The sequence below is a fragment of the Carassius carassius genome, chromosome 31 (genome assembly GCF_963082965.1).
Source record: "Carassius carassius chromosome 31, fCarCar2.1, whole genome shotgun sequence".
Taxonomy (NCBI): Eukaryota; Metazoa; Chordata; class Actinopteri; order Cypriniformes; family Cyprinidae; genus Carassius; species Carassius carassius.
Window position 1 is genome coordinate 21790780 of NC_081785.1, and position 16190 is coordinate 21806969.

Genomic DNA, 16190 nt, shown 5'->3' on the forward strand with positions numbered 1-16190 from the left:
TTCAAAGACAGACGGGGGGAGATCAGCACAACATCGCAGTGATAACACAAACCTACTTCATAAGCATTCGCACAAACATGCTTAAAATGTACTTTCTTATAAATCAGTATGATTTTCACCAAAACGGATTAAAAAATACGATTTATATATTCAAGGCTCTTTCGCTGTATAGCTATTCCAACCTTTCCGAATTTAAAAAATGGTATCGTCCAACTGTTGTCTCGGCAGCGGAGAGCTTTGAAAGACGCTGATTGGTCGGTTGGCGGCTGTGCCATCAGTTGGTTTGTTGTGTGGAGAAGGGCTTGTCTCGAGGAAGAGGCCAGTATGGATCCCCCGCGGGATATTCAACCGTTTAAACGAAACATCGCCACTCGGTCCACGGTATCGTCGTGTTCCTCTCTCGCCATGGAGATCAAGAGAAAGAAAATAAGGGAAAGCTCGTTTTTTCTAAACGAGGTGAGTTTGTGTTTTAGTTTTGCGTGTCTGGAATATGGTTGTCGTTGTTATTCAAGACTAACCGACACATTGAATACTTTCTCAGGCCAAATACAGACATAAGAAGCGATGCGCAAGTGTGGATGACACGCAGCAGATAACAGAGGACATGAATTTGTTAAACATACAACAGATTTCTAAAAAACTAAAGGTAGTCTGTGTATGGGAGCGTGTGATGATGATGTTTCTGATATTCTGTGTATTACATTGAAATCCCCCCCCACGGGACAAACACTTCGTCATTCGGTACAAATAAGATCAATAATCTTGGCATGTTTAATTTTGAAACATCATTGCACAGCTCTAAAATCAGGAGTGCTTTTTAGAAAGTGTGAGTGTGTAACGTTAGGTTGTTTTGTCTTTCTTGTCCGACACTTCTTTACCATCACAACCACCACCCACTTATTTAATGTGAATCGGACTTTTTTCATATGAATCAGAACCGGTCTGTTCACGAATCCGACTCATTGCGATAATTCCTCACGTCCAAAAATCAATTGACTCATTTAAACGAAGTTCCGATCAAAGTCTGATTCGTCTGGAGCCGAGACCTGATGAGTGATATGAAAGAGCAAGACATTACAATGAGTAAGAAGTAATAATAAAGCTCACACAGCAATCTGCTTGTGATTTATTGGAATATGTTATACACCAGGGTCCACGTGATTATAAATGGACAAAAGAATCACTGAATCGAAGATTTAAAATAAACTGTTCGAAAGAGCCGAGTCGCGGAAATGAGTCAGATTTCCCATACTTCCACTCCCTTTCATTAATCCATGTGTCATTGTCGGTTATCAGAGACCTGCTTACAGCCTGGAAGAGGGTCATCTTCTCTTCCAGACGTTTTGATGTTATTTCATTGCATAATTTTAATTTCTTCAGTGTCCAGGCCAAGGGTGCCCAATGCCCATGTATCATCTCTTCATGAATCAGTAGTATGCACCTGAATTAGCAATTATTGTACAATAGATTGTGTGGTAGAGTCATTTTCTTCCATTATGTTTTTCCTCTAGTCTTTTTTTACCTAAAGCGGTTTATTTCTCGACTCCTGATGGAATTTATCCTTCCAATAGGACTGTGATATTCAGGAGAAATTGGAGTTTGAGATGCGGATGAAAACTGGGGCTTACAAGCTTCTGATTGCCAGCACTAAAAGAGAGCAGGTGTTGGATGCTTCCAGGAGTCTGTTAACCTGTGACGCCCGAATTAAAGCCTATATGAGTGAAGCCCAGAGGGAAAAGCAGCAGGACATTAGAAGGTTAGATCAGCAGGTCTATTGCCAGCTGTTCTTTTTGTTGGGAGCATTTAGTGGAAAATTAATGTAAATTATTATCAGACATGCAAATTAGAAATAAATGGCAATTAAATTCTTTATTTCAGATCATCAGGCTCTCCGGATCGAATCCCTTGTAAAGGAAAGGTAGCCATATCTGGTAAGGTAACAGCTTGTCTGTGTTTATATACCTCTGTATGTTATATTTATTATTATGCTTCAGTGTCTCTTTGGTTCATGGTTTCTTTTGCTTATCCAGGCCTACGGATTCCATTGTTTTGGAAAGATACAGAACATTTTAACAGCAAAGGGAGTGAGTGACAATATAAAACATTTTCTATTGCAATCATTAGTGACCGTGAAGACATTTTATAATGTTACAGACAATTTCTGTTCGAAATAAATGCTGCTCTATTCATCAGAGTCCTGAAAAAATGCATCATAGTTTCCTAGGGATGTAACGGTTCACTCAACTGATAACTGATCGTAACGTGTTTTTTTTTTTTTTTTTTTTTTTTTTTTTTTTTTTTTTATAAATAAAATAGGATTTAAGACTAATCATAAATGAAAATGTGTCCTTTTAATAGTGTTTGGACAACGCTATTAAGCAGCACAACTGTTTTCAAAATTGATAATGAAAAATATTTGAGCACCAAATCAGCATATTAGAATGCTTTTATATACAATAAAACAGATTTTGTTTTATTTGAATTAAGTTGTTATATGTAAATATCTTCACATAACCATTTATGCTGATCTCCTGTGTATCTGAACCCAACAGATGCACAGCGGGTTGCAGTCTTCTGTTTGATGAAGATTGGGTCAGAGATTTTTGACACAGAAATGGTGATTGCAGATCCCTCAATGACCGATATTTGCTTTGAAGGTGTCAAAATTTTGTAAGTTTTCAGCTTTCTCCGTTTTTTTTTCTCTGCAAATCTACAGTCATTTGAGAACTATATGAAAATTCTATTATAGATTTAAATGAGCGTAAACTATTTGATGGCAGTCTGTTGTGTTCTGAGCTCATTTTCAATATGTTCAACAGCTCTGAAGTTAAGCCGGACTTTGACCTGACATGTGAACTGTATAGCTGTGGACTGGAGGAAGAGACAACCTTCGTCAACACTCCAAAAAAACTGGCCAGGAAACTGCGCTCCTCTTTAGGCAGATCTTCAGGCAGGAAACTCTCCCCTCTTCTGGATGGAGGAGACCCTGACACTTTCCTCCAGTCCAACCCAATACCAGTGTATGCAAGGATGGATATAATGTTCATTACCATTACCATTATTTTTGTTGTTGTTGTATTAGTAGAGAAAGGCCTGTAATATCTTTCAAATAAACATCTTCCTTTTTTAACAGCGGTGCACGGTACTCACTGTTGGCGTACACCACTCTGGGTTTGGAGCAGGCAGAGGGATCTTTCCAGTCTCATTCTCTTATAATTCTGCAAAATGGTAAGTGCAAACAAGCCACGTTCTAATAATTGTCTAGTGTAGTGATTCTGATTGACTTTCTGCCATCGGTCTGTCAGTGGAGGCTTCGTCTTGGCTGCCGTTGTATGGTAACTTGTGCTGTAAGCTGGTGGCACAGCCTGACTGCATGACACAAGACATGATGAGCGGATACCTGAGCCAACAGGTAAGACTGGAACTTGTCTTTTTCTGCGAAGAATATATGCCATAATTCATACTAACATTTGTAAATGAAATGAAATTTGTAAGATCAGCATTATGATTTTCCATTTAGCAAAGAATTGAGGGTTTGCAGCGCAGCTGTAAGCTATACTGTGTGCTGAAGGTTGGACAGATTTCATGCTATTACTTTCCTGAAGAAATCCAAGCGAAAGTGGAGCCCAGCCTCATTATTCCCATTAACAAGGTAGGGAACATTTTTAAAGTGGTCTTTATTTATTTTTTTATTCCCTCACAAGTGTTTTTCTGTTCTAAGATCATTTAAGATTTAAATAAAACTAGTTAAAATATTTTAATTTGAAGTAAAGCTGAAATATTAGATGAAAAAAAAAAACTTGGTTATAAGTGTGCTATTTGAAGTGCTAAAATGACTAAACCTGAATAAAATTTGAAGTTCAAATGAAAATGAACACAGCACGAATAAAAACACCTTTATTTCTAATCCAAGACGAAGAAAGATTAGTACTACAACTAGCAGGATAATAAAGGAATTTAAATGACACAACATTATACACAATTTTATCATCTCCAGGTCAAGTGCCTGTCACCCGTCTTGTTCTGCCTGTCGGAAGATGTGTGTTCACACAGATACTGAAGCTCAGAAATTCAACTGAGAATTAATTCAAAATAATGTATTTGTAAGTAAAAGCACTGCGTGTCGCATTAAAAGTTTCAGGTGAAATGATTATTGAAAAGGAAAAATGCCTGCAACAGCAGCAACTTCTGCATCATTTCTCGCCGCAGTACCTCTTGCAGTCTGGGCATGTATCACACTGAATCTCGAACCCACAACATGAAGCATTCGGGATCCGTGCTGTAACACATTGAGCTTGTCGCTCATACATGTTCAGCAGGCTGCTGAGGAGAGGTTTCGGTGTGAGAATGAGCTCACAAAAAAAGCTTCTTGCGTTAATCAGATTACCACGCAAGGCTAAATAAACGCTAACATATCTTAAAGTTAACTCGATAGCTGAAGAGTCACATTAGAAAGAATGGCAACTGGTTAGCATGCTAAGCAATTAGTCTACTTCAGAGTCATTTCTGTGTGGTTTGGTCGAAAGATCATCTGATCCGATTTTGGACACAATTTGTAGGAGCAGTAACGGAAAAAAAAATATTTTTCACTATTTCGCTATATCTTTAGAACACTAGGTGGCGCTCTGTTCAGATTTCTATACCATGATGGTAGCTGAACAAATTCAGAGTTACAGGATTAGTTTTGAGTTAAAAAAACAAACCTCTCCAATCCGGCTTTGTTGGTACCATGATGCTGTTCATCAACTTTTTTTGTCAACTCAGGCTTTGATTCTGAGTTTGTGGAGCGCGTGCACATGACTGTGTGACATCACTGGTGAACAGCCAATCACGAGCCTTGCAACACAAAGCAAGTTTGATTTACTTCTGGCAAGAGACCCAGCGAGATTCAAAACTAAAGGTTAAAGGTTTTGCTTAAGGTTAAGGAGATTGAAAAATATATACATTTAAACGTCATATGAAACATGAAAGAGGACAAATAAAATAAATAATCTTGCTCTATCAGTGCAGTGACAAGTAAAACTTGTTATCTTAGTTTATACATTTGAAAATATATAGTGAGACTCGAACATGTAAGGTCAGATATTTATTTTTTAAATAGTGCAATATTTTGATACTACAGCTTATTTATATTACATGATGTGTATACATATTTATTTAAAATAAACGATTTATAATAACTGTTAAACTAAAATTGCTTGTGTGTAAATAAATAATATAAATCACAATTATAAAAATCATAAAATGACTCCGTAATTATCATTTAAAGCCATAATTCTTCTATATTTTTTTAGCATTAGTGACCTTTAATTTGGAGCAAGATAACCTGGGGTAGTGACTTTGTCAGACATGTGTCACTTCTCTCACATCTGATTGGTCCACCTTCAGTTTGAGATCTCTAACCCAGAACATAACCTGCCCCAGAGCAGGTTAGCCGTGGAGTGTAACTTACTATGGCAATGAATGCTGCTAAAAGCCAAGCCACTTACGTGGTACCTAAAACCCAGGATTGGTGCAAACTAACCTGAAATTTACCTGGCTATGCCCCTGGACATGTTGTTGATAATCTCTACACATTTTTGTGTCTATGTCATGGTTCAAACGATATTAAAATTGATAAAATCTAGTAAAATCCAAATCCACAGATTCTGCATGACCCAGGAATCCATAGACACCAAGACAATGATTTTCTGACTAACAGTTAAAAAGTTTTTGACAAATATTATTATCTCGTAATCACTAGGTGGCGATGTTGCCAAATTTTTCATGGTGCATCAGCTCACCTTTTTGAGGAAGCGTTCCAAGTTTCATTTGATCAAAGTTTGGTCCGGATAAAGCCTCTGAAACAATTTTGGGTCAACTTCGTTGAGTTCACAACATCATAACTTTTGAACAAAGATGAATATAACTCCGAGTAGGTGCTACATTTGAATTTAAATTTACTTCACAGCCATTACAGTAAGTTCTATGTAGTATGCATATGGGTAATATGAATGAAATAGGAATGTACTACATCCACTATGTTGTTACTGTTACGTGACACACCAGCGTCAGTTGCGTCGCTTCACTGTCATTCATAAATCCTCTCCCATTGCCTCATGGGATAGTAAATGTTCATCGAATGCACACTTCAGAATCCGGGTGAAAGAATTTGGTCATCCAGGTACTGTTTTTCCAGGTACTGCCTACTGTTTTTCAAATTTGGACATACTACTTTCCTCACATACTGTTTTTTTTGCCAACTACAGTACAGACCAAAAGTTTGGAAACATTACTAATTTTAATGTTTTTGAAAGAAGTTTCTTCTACTCATCAAGCCTGCATTTATTTGATCAAAAATACAGAAAAATTATTAATATTGTGATGTTATTACAATTTAAAATAATTGTTTTTTAAATGTATTATACTTTAAATTATCATTTATTTCTGTGATGCAAAGCTGAATTTTTAGGGTCATTATCACATGATCCTTTAGAAATTATTCTAATATGATGATTCATTATCAAAGTTGGAAGCAGTTCTGCTGCTTAATATTTTTTCAGAACATGTGATACTTTTTTAGGATACTTTGATGAATAAAAAGAGAAAAAAAAGAAGCTATGTTTTTGAAATATTTTGTAATAACAATATACACTACTGGTCAGTAATTTGGGGTCAGTAATTTTTTTTCTTTTTAAAAAAATATAATCAATACTTTTATTCAGCAAGGATGTTAAATTGAAAATATATTATTAGAATATATATTATTAGAATTTTTTTTATTTTGAATAAATGCAGTTCTTTTTAACCTTTTATTCATCAAATATATTAGACAGCAGAACTGTTTCCAACACTCATAATAAATCAGAATATTAGAATGATTTCTAAATGATCATGTGATAGACTGGATGTTACATGTGACACTGAAGGCTGGAGTAATGATGCTGAAAATTCAGCTTTGCATCACAGGAATAAATTATTATTTTTTTTAAAGTATATTCAAATAGAAAACTATTATTTTAAGTTGTAATAATATTTCACAATAGTACTGTTTTTTTTATTTATTTTTGATCAAATAAATGCAGGCTTGATGAGCAGAAGAAACTTCTTTCAAAAACATTAAAAATAGTAATGTTTCCAAACTTTTTGTCTGTACTGTATATTGTAGGGAAGTATGCAATTTTGGACGCAGCACATCACTACAAGTGTTCCAAAATATATGTTCCCTTCATAGGTCTGCCATAAACTCGAATTGGGGAGGAATAATAATAAAGAACACGTACAAATGCAATGAAGCAGTGAAGTGACCCAGCCGACACTGGTAGGTCATGTGACCGTAACAACAGCATTCAACTTTTGAATAATGAATTACAAAAGCACATAAAACAATTACTAAAAAATAAAAGCTAATTCAAAATATTAACAAACAGTATATAAATAATACTAAAATAGCACTGCTTTACCAATGTTACCATCTGGCCCGAAACCAAAAAAGATATTAAATTTTATATTGGCAATTTTGGCTAAATACATTTAAAATGATCATATTAAAGTCAGTTGTTTTAGATACTACCGGTGGATTTTGGCATCACAACACTGTAATATATGAAAGATGGACATTTTCATTTTTAGATTGGCTAAAGATCGCCCTGTGTTATTAAACCATTTGTAAAGTAAGCCTTCAATCACAACAAAGGTAATTTATGAGCAAGCACAACTACAGATCAAATATGGGCTGATAAATTTGAGAAAAATCTAATATCACCCATATTATGTAACTGTTATATTATAATAGTTACTTTAGACTGCTATTGTGGCAATGCAGCCTTTCTAATTTTAAAGCTAGTAATTTAATTGCAGTCAACATTAAAGGTTATGACAATAATCACAAATAACAGACAAAGCTTTTTCACTTAGGATACATTGCTACAAGACTCAATGAATGGAAGAACCATCATTAAATATGCAGTACAGAGTTTCTCTGTGTTTTTTCAGGACACCCGTATTCGTGCGGTAAGAAAGGACCACAAGAGGACTGACACTAGGCTCAACCTGATAAACCCAGGAAACAGAGACTCTACCAGTCACGTGTTCATTACTGAAACCCCTGACATCTTGCAGGAGTGGCTGGATGCCCTCTGGCAGCACATTTATGACCAGAGTAAGTTCACCTGATGTCTATCAAATCAAAGCTAAATTATTTCATTACAATTTGTGTATGTTAACAATCAATATGAACTCATTCTTTAGGTCAGTGGCAACATACATGTGACAAAATCATGGAAATAGAGGTTTTGTCACCACGTAAACCCCCGCTCTTTCTCATGAAGCAAGCTGACTCTGTTTATAAGGATCTAAGTGAGTAATGAAGGATATATTTATCATTTATAATAGAAAATAAGAATGTACTGGGTTGATTTAACTTAACGAGTTATAGTCTAACTTCCAGTTATTTCTCTTAATTGCTTGTTTAAAAATGTATTCTTTTTCAGGCATTGGATCCCCTGGGAAATTTGAGAGCTTGACTGACATAATTCACAATAAGATTGAGGAAACTGATGGGCGCTTTCTTATTGGTCAGCAGGAGGACACGGAGCTTCCTCATTGGGCAGCACTGTTTGAAGGATCCCGGCCAGTGGTGGTACAAAAAACAGTTCTGTCACCAGGTAAAGAAAGCAATCAGTCTATTACAAGTCCTGTCACAGCCAACAGAATCAAGAGGAGAGCGCCTCCACCCCCTCCTGATAAATTACCATTTGTTCAACCTACCAGTCTATTACCCAGTCAAGAGAAAGAGAACTGTAAGGGGGCAAGGCCTCGGACAGGGCGACCCTCGCTTGATGCTAAATTCTCTGCCATCATTCAGCAGTTACAGAAAAGCCACACATCCACTCGCAAAAATGCACCTCTTGGACAGATTGAGCCTTGTCAGCACCCATGCGTCCCTCAAAAAAGACATGATGAGTCCAATATACCTGAAAATCCTGTGAAAGAGTACAGTCAGGCCCCTCAGCCACCTGGGCCGGCCCCCAGGAACAAACTGAGGATGTTATTCAGAGATAAGGTGAACCCAAAAGCCTGGTGAATTAATGAGGCGTGAGACATCTCTTTGATTAATGATCTGTTATGGAAAGATGAAACCTCCTTGGATTCATAAGGAGATAAACTCCCTCTTGTCCTTTCATTGATCCATATCAAGGGTCAAGAGAATGTAGCGTGAAAGTGAATGTGAGCGTATAAATGGCCTTTCTTGTTTGTTCTAGCTTGAACAAACGCTTAAATTCAGATGAAGTTTGCTATTGGTTAAAGTCTTACTATATTGTTTTTAAAATAACAATCCAGTGGTTGATCGGTGGATAACCTTCATCTTCAAGACTTGATTATGGCCCAGTTCATTTCAACTTTATCTTGATTTACTGTTATTCACTTGCATATCATGTCTTTTAAACCTAGTAGTTTGAAATAGCCATTCATGATGTAACCACTACAACCAAGCACTTTTGGCGCACGGCCACTGCATCATTTTAGTTTAATTTTATCTTTTTCACAGAATAATGTCAAGATATATATATTTTTTTTTCGTCTGTGGTATGAAAACAGGTGCATGCTTTTCTAGTTTTTAAAGTATCAGTAGGTGAAAAAAAGATGGATCAGGAACTGAATAACTGTTGTTGTTTTTTTTTTAGACTGACTGATTTTATACAGTTAAACCTCTAAACGGTTAACTATCATTTGAACTTTTTATTTTTCATGTTAGACACTAAGGGTTTAATCTTCATTTTGTAGTATTTGATCCAAGTAGTTAAAATAGTTGTATTTTTATAGGGTCTGAGCACTATGAAACTACCTAGGCACAATGTGAATTGTTTAATATGGTTTAATTTATGTACACTTCTGAATGTTTAAGTAGCACACACGATGCGTTCCACTAAATGCTGTTGTAGATTATTTTCAAGATAATTCATGTTGTTATGTTACTATAGTGCAATACATGGTTTTGGTTGTTTGGAACTGTTCTGTTTCAGTTGATTCAGAGTAATTCACTCTTCATCAAACATTAATTTTTTCTTTGGGCATTAATCTAGCAAAAGATATTTGTAGTAATTTTGCTAAAATGAAATAGAACAACATTAAAATGTTGTACTGAACTGGTTTATTCTGATGTCCTTATTCAATACAAAGAATGCTTTTTGTTACTGTAGTATTCTGCTTAGAAATATTTCAGTATAGGAACAAAAACTCGTGCAATCATACTGTTTTATTTGCACAACCAAAACACTTTTCTCTCAAGGGTAAATCTGCTTCTATCCCAAATTCAAGACCTAAAAAGCAACTTTGATAACATTCTTTATACCAAGTTTTGTTAACATTTATTTTTTATATAATGCCTACACATATTTTCACAATATCAGTTTCTTATATTCTTTCAAGAACAGTAGTTTTGCATTTACAAAGAGACCTGTGCCTATCAGAAAACTCACCTGTGGTTCTGACCAACACCATTTTTTTTTTTTTTTTGGATTACTACAGAAAGGTCCTGTAAATCTGCTGTTCCAAACTGTGCTCCAACTCCTGCCAGTGCAGTTCCTCAGTCACTTCTCACCTTTTTGTTGAGTGGTCTTCACTGTGAGTGGAAGCACCTGCTCATTTTTCTTGATACCGTTTTTATTTTTCTGTCTTTTCTGTTTTTCCTTTTGTATCTGCTCAAGGGTCTTCTGTAGGGCCAGCACTCTCTCATCCCTGACAGTTCACTTCTTGGTCTTTTTCTTTTCATGATTTTCATTGTATAGCAGCATAATAATAGGTGACAAGGTAGATAGGAAAATGAACATGAAGTTCAGAATTTCTTTGTATTTGGTTTGTGCCCATGACAGGACGACTCAAGCTGCCACAAACTCTGTTTGTTCATGCAAAATCAGATCTTTAAAAGGACAAAGGACCCAATACAGAGCTTTGTAGCATATCTTACTTTACCACTGCAAGATCAGATGTCTGTTCCTTTACCCAAAGTCATAGTGATTTAAGAGGGAGAATTTGAGCCAGACTAGTGCCTGTCCGTAAATGCAATCACTTGTCTTGCTTCTTTTTCCCCCAGGTTTAAATAGAAAAAAAACAAACATTTTCAATGTCCAAACCAACTTAATGCTGATAGAGGAACAGGTGTGATAGGACTGATGTTACCTGTGCATGTATGTTACTTCTTTGTAGAGCGATATTGTCAAGTTGTTCTAACAGTAGCTGCTCTTTGAGTCTTCTGTCTTGTCTCTCAAGACTGCAGAATGCTCCCGCAGCTCCACCAAAGACATTTCACACAGCAAATCATGACCCGCAGTCTTAATTTTTAAAGAGCATGAAACGTAAATTGTGTCCATTGCGTCAAAACCACTGATTTGTAGTGCATATAATTACATTTTTTATAAATATAAGATGATCAACTTACCTCAGTGTTATCCACAAACTATTGTCTAACGAGAGGTACTGACTCAAAAGCACGAATCTGACAGATAAGCTCCATCTTCTTGCTTCGCTCGGCCTGGGCCTCCTCCAGAGCCTGGCTGAGGAGTTCCCTGCTTTGCTCTGAGACCTCCTTAACTGCTCCGAAGAAATGCAGTGCGTTTTTATGGTCATTTAATACTTTGTCAAAATGTTATGCTATACAAATCACACTTTTTGTACCTATCTGTTGAGTAATTTCTTGCAGCTTTGGAGTTCTTGTGATCATCGGCCACTTGTTGCATCAGTTCTCCCATTTCCTTTTCCACTTTCAGATGTTTTTCTGCATACTTGTACATGAGCTCTGCAGTCTGAACCAATCACACATTATCACCATAAACTTAATGCAGACTGAGTCATGTATTGCTGTAAACACTGATGTTTGTTATGACACCACCTCTTTATTTCGCTGAGCTTTATGTTGGTTACGCTCCAAGACACGCTCTCGTGCAAGAACTGCCTCCTCATGGCTGATCCGTCCCTCCAGTCTTCGGCGCTCAAGCTCAGCTAGTTCCTCCTGCAGATCCTTCTCCTTCATCTCCTTCTGCCACTGCAGGAATGCAGATTGCTTGCACCCTGCGACAAACGCTTTAGTCTGAACACCCAAATACATGTAGTACATTAGAACAAAAGATTTTGTTATTCACACAAGTGAATAACCATGGTATGAATTGTGGAAGACAACTCCATGACTATTGTGATTGACCTTGAAGGTTTAGATCACCCCAAAATTTTCTTCTCATTATTTTCTAAGTCACCCTAGAAGAACCATAAATGTAGATTACACCACTACAGAAATAATGTCATATTGCAATATTGATGTCAGACCCAGTGTCCTAGTGGGATGTTTTCATGTGTCTTATTAAACACATGTAAATGAGATTTGATTGTTTTTTCTGATTTCAGCTTGCTCCTCACGAAGTCTTATCTTTAAAAGGGCAAGGGACCTCATATTGAGCCTTGTGGCACACCTTAATTCACCACATAAGATTAGATGTCTAAGATTAGAATTTTGTTTCCTTTGATTACAGTTGTAGTGATCGGAGAGGCTCAAAAGGAAGCTCCTTTTGTACAAATGAGCCAATGCCACACATTATTTATTTATTAATTACATTTATTATTATTGGGAAGTTGTGGCCTAGAGGTTAGAGCGTTTGACCCCTTACCCTAGGGTTGTGGGTTCGAGTCTCGGGCCAGCAATACCATGACTGAGCAGCCCTTGAGCAAGGCACAGAACTCCCAACTGCTCCCCGGGTGCCGCAGCATAAATGGCTGCCCACTGCTCCAGGTGTGTGTTCACAGTGTGTGTGTTCACTGCTGTGTGTGAGCACTTTGGATGAGTTAAATGAAGAGCACAAATTCTGAGTATGGGTCACCATCATTTGGCTGTATGTCACATTTACTTTTTCATTTATTTGATTGGTCACATAGAAACAGAGCAAAATCTCAGTTATATGTCATATAGATAGTTTATGGTGCTTCTTGTCTTTTTTTTTATTTATTTTTTATTAAACAACATCCATTGACCATCATTCTCCTTAAATGGAAAACAGCAGCATATATTGTCTACGTCTGTGTTTCACTGAAAAAAAAAGTTTTGAAATATGTGAGTTAATGGTAAATGATGACAGATTTTATTTACAGGTAAGCTGTTCATCTGTGCCATTGTAAATAGATACATTCAAACACTTTTTAACAGTACAAAGATCCTCAATAGTAGAAAATAAGTTCAAAAGCACATGGTGCATGTGTCAAGAAACACATTTTATTATCAATACATGCTGCATCTAGTCTAAATTACCTTTTGGGTGGCAGGGCTTCAAGAAGTATAAAGCTTGTTAAATTGAAGTTCAGCATCACGGCTTTGATGAATCTGGGATATCGTGTTCTGCTCATCAAAAAATAAAAACATTTGTAGCTTTTGAATTCTGTGGTGCTGTGGCATTAAAGAAAAAACATAGCTCAGTTCAATTTTGATGTAAGACTCTAACTTGAGTTTTCTCAGACTTCTGTGGGTTTGCACATCTGAACTGTTGAGAGTGTGCTTCATTCAGGATTTGCTAATGGAGTAAGTAAAAAAACCACAATAAGGTAATGAAGTCCGAACAGAAATTAATGTAATAATTCGGACAAAGTCAAAAGCAGTTTGCTTCCCAGTTAGGCTTCATCTCATCCAGAATCTCTGGTTCCTTTGGAGTTCTGTGAGTGGTGGCTGGTAGGAAGAAGGCAAGCAAATGCCACAATCAACATCATTTTACCATCTAAAATTAATAATGACCTTTTGACCTTTTCCCAAACAACCAATAATGCAATAATAAAATGTTGATTGAATGAAATGAGTAAGGAGTTTTTTTCAATAGATTTAAAAAAAAATAAGACACATACTCCATTATTTTAAGTATTTATTTGAATACTTACCGGCTTGAGCTTTTCCTTCTGTGGATTGACATCAAGAGCAGGGAGCAATCAAGCTTTGAGCTGGGTCAGATCAAATTCCCTGGACTTAGTGTTTTTCCTGGGAGAGTTTTTTGCCAATCTGATCCAACAGCACCTCAATCTCATTCCACCGTCTGATAAGAAGAATAAAGAACAAATAACAGAAATAGTATAGCATAATCTATTAGTTACATGTTAATTCTGGCATCAGGAAACAGCATTTTTCAAGCCTCCAGCTATAATTCATACTCTCATTAATAATTGAATGATTACTAAAAGCATCCACCTAATTAAAATACCTATTTCAATTGATGACATACAGACACTTATAAATAATTCAGGATATGTATTTATTCTTTGATAGTGTGATTTAATGCAACACCAGCCTTTAAGGTAACATCGTCTGAAGGTATGAAGCGCGCATCACACTACCAAACAAGGTAATAAACAGCACTAATAAACACTCTTTCTTGTTTACTATTAGCATTTTACCTCAGCAGTGGGGTAATCTAGTTATTCTGTACAACATCGGCATCATAGATGTGACTCCATTCTCTCTGGATGTGTGTTGTGAGGTTGCTGATGTTGAAGAAAAAACTCAGGAACAGAGACACCGGACAGAAAGCAAAGAATGGGTAAAATCTCTCCTTTACTATTCAAGTTCACTGTGAATTACATTTTCATTCTGTTTTTCTAGATTTATAAACTGGTCCATAAAATAGTGCACATCAAGGATTTATTTGTATAGTACATGTGTTTTGCTTACTTTGTGCATTTTTGAGATGTCTAGAGACTTGATAATTCTAAATGCAAATGTTCCAGGTCAAGATCATCAAGACAGAACATGGCTAGAAACAAGACACAAGACAAAACTAGATCTGTTACCTTTCTGAATGTCTAAATCTAAATTAACTTAAGAAAGGGTAGTTGGGCTATAGTTATATTACCATCAGTAGTATAAAACAAAATGCATTTACCAGTGAACACTCTGAATATTTTATTTTTTCCATGGTGATTGTAAAAGATGTTGACCACAACATCCAAAAGCTTTTTGTGCATGTTACATCCATACAAAGTATCAATAATAAACTTCTGGACAGCAGAGGAGAGATTCTTAAAGACAGAAGACATGGGACTACGATTATTATGTGTCCCTAATATAGATAGACATGAAACTGCTCTTTTAACTCTTTCAAATAATAATAGTAAAAATAATGAAATTTAATAAATTAATCTTGAACTCATAAAGTATTTAAAGGGGGAATGTTAAATTAAAGACAACTAAGTAAGACTGATTAAGACACAACATAATGTCTGTGTTTGTGCAACTGGCCCCAGTTCTGTAGTCTGCAACATCAGAAGTAACTGTAATTAAATTAAATTAAATTACTTTTTCAAGGGAAATTAATTTAAAAGTAATTTTAAAAAGTAAAGAAAAAAATGCAGTAATTAATAACTTAGTAATGCATAACACCCAACACTAGATAAGATACTCATGATTTTTAACATGTGGTCATATGCATACTGTATGTATATGGAGGAGAATAGACCTGTGTTAGAAACTAATACCTTAATATCCTTGGCAGGATCCTCTGTAAAACTGTCAATGCATTGTTTGTCCTCCTTAAAGTCGTCCAGGAGCTTTGTGACCTCGTTGACGAGTTCATTCTCACTGGATCTCTCAGCCAAATTAAATATACTCTCGGCTCAATAGATAGCAGTCCGATAATGTGGATAATATTTACTTCGCTTACCTGATTCAGATCATTTGAATAAACCTGGTCAGAGTGTTTTTGTTTGTTGTTGTTGTCTTGAACAGGTTTAGCGTTAGGTCGAAGCTGTCCTGTCAGCTGCAGCGTTCTGTTGTTGCCTGGCAACAGCGAGGCGGCCCGTCTTCCTCTTTGTTCTCTTTTGTCCAAAAATGAAACATTTTAGTGAAAAATATAATATGAACTATAATAATAATTAATTTAAATAGCATTTCACTAACATGGAGTGATTTACACAAAAAATATAAAGAGAGAGAGAGAGAGAGAAAGTTAAAAAAAATGTGTAAAAGAAGACATTTATAATTAATAATTAGTATTTTCACTTTGTTTTTTTATTTGTGTGAACAAAAAGCATTGTTAGGTTAATAAAAACAACTGCACTAAATTATTTAAGAAATAATAAAATCGCGGCAAGTGTGAGTCGAACAGCGCAGCTTCCGTAGTCTGACTGAGCGAGCGCGAGCTCGAGCTCCAGAGCTTCGTCATGAGCAGCCCGTGTTTTTGGGGACAAAG

General features: G+C 36.1%; 1 protein-coding gene and 1 pseudogene across 3 annotated transcripts; one reads left to right on the forward strand and one right to left on the reverse strand.

Moving 5' to 3' along the window:
- The first annotated feature begins 252 nt into the window (after positions 1-252).
- LOC132111771 (rhotekin-2-like) lies at positions 253-9649 on the forward strand. Of its 3 annotated transcripts, XM_059519361.1 has the most exons (14): positions 253-456; positions 542-646; positions 1572-1756; positions 1879-1931; positions 2031-2084; positions 2553-2670; positions 2820-3020; positions 3134-3228; positions 3306-3412; positions 3521-3652; positions 7975-8140; positions 8230-8337; positions 8472-8645; positions 8752-9649. In XM_059519361.1, exons 1-14 carry the CDS (start codon positions 325-327, stop codon positions 8967-8969), a joined length of 1848 nt encoding a protein of 615 aa, XP_059375344.1. In that variant the 5' UTR covers positions 253-324; the 3' UTR covers positions 8970-9649. The 3 variants fall into 3 exon arrangements, with proteins under 3 accessions (XP_059375344.1, XP_059375342.1, XP_059375343.1); XM_059519359.1 differs by having other exon boundaries at positions 254-456; positions 8472-9647; XM_059519360.1 differs by lacking the exon at positions 542-646 and having other exon boundaries at positions 256-456; positions 8472-9645.
- Positions 9650-10571: 922 nt separating this feature from the next.
- Positions 10572-16163, reverse strand: LOC132111946 (cilia- and flagella-associated protein 99-like; annotated as a pseudogene).
- Positions 16164-16190: the final 27 nt, after the last annotated feature.

What these genes read in the sequence shown, in the direction of transcription:
- LOC132111771 (XM_059519359.1), top strand. Translation starts at nt 325, where the DNA reads ATGGATCCCCCGCGGGATATTCAACCGTTTAAACGAAACATCGCCACT. An exon ending in GCGGATACCTGAGCCAACAG is followed by an intron (nt 3,413 to 3,520) that starts GTAAGACTGGAA and finishes TTTTCCATTTAG; the next exon opens with CAAAGAATTGAGGGTTTGCA. An exon ending in GCAGCACATTTATGACCAGA is followed by an intron (nt 8,141 to 8,229) that starts GTAAGTTCACCT and finishes CTCATTCTTTAG; the next exon opens with GTCAGTGGCAACATACATGT.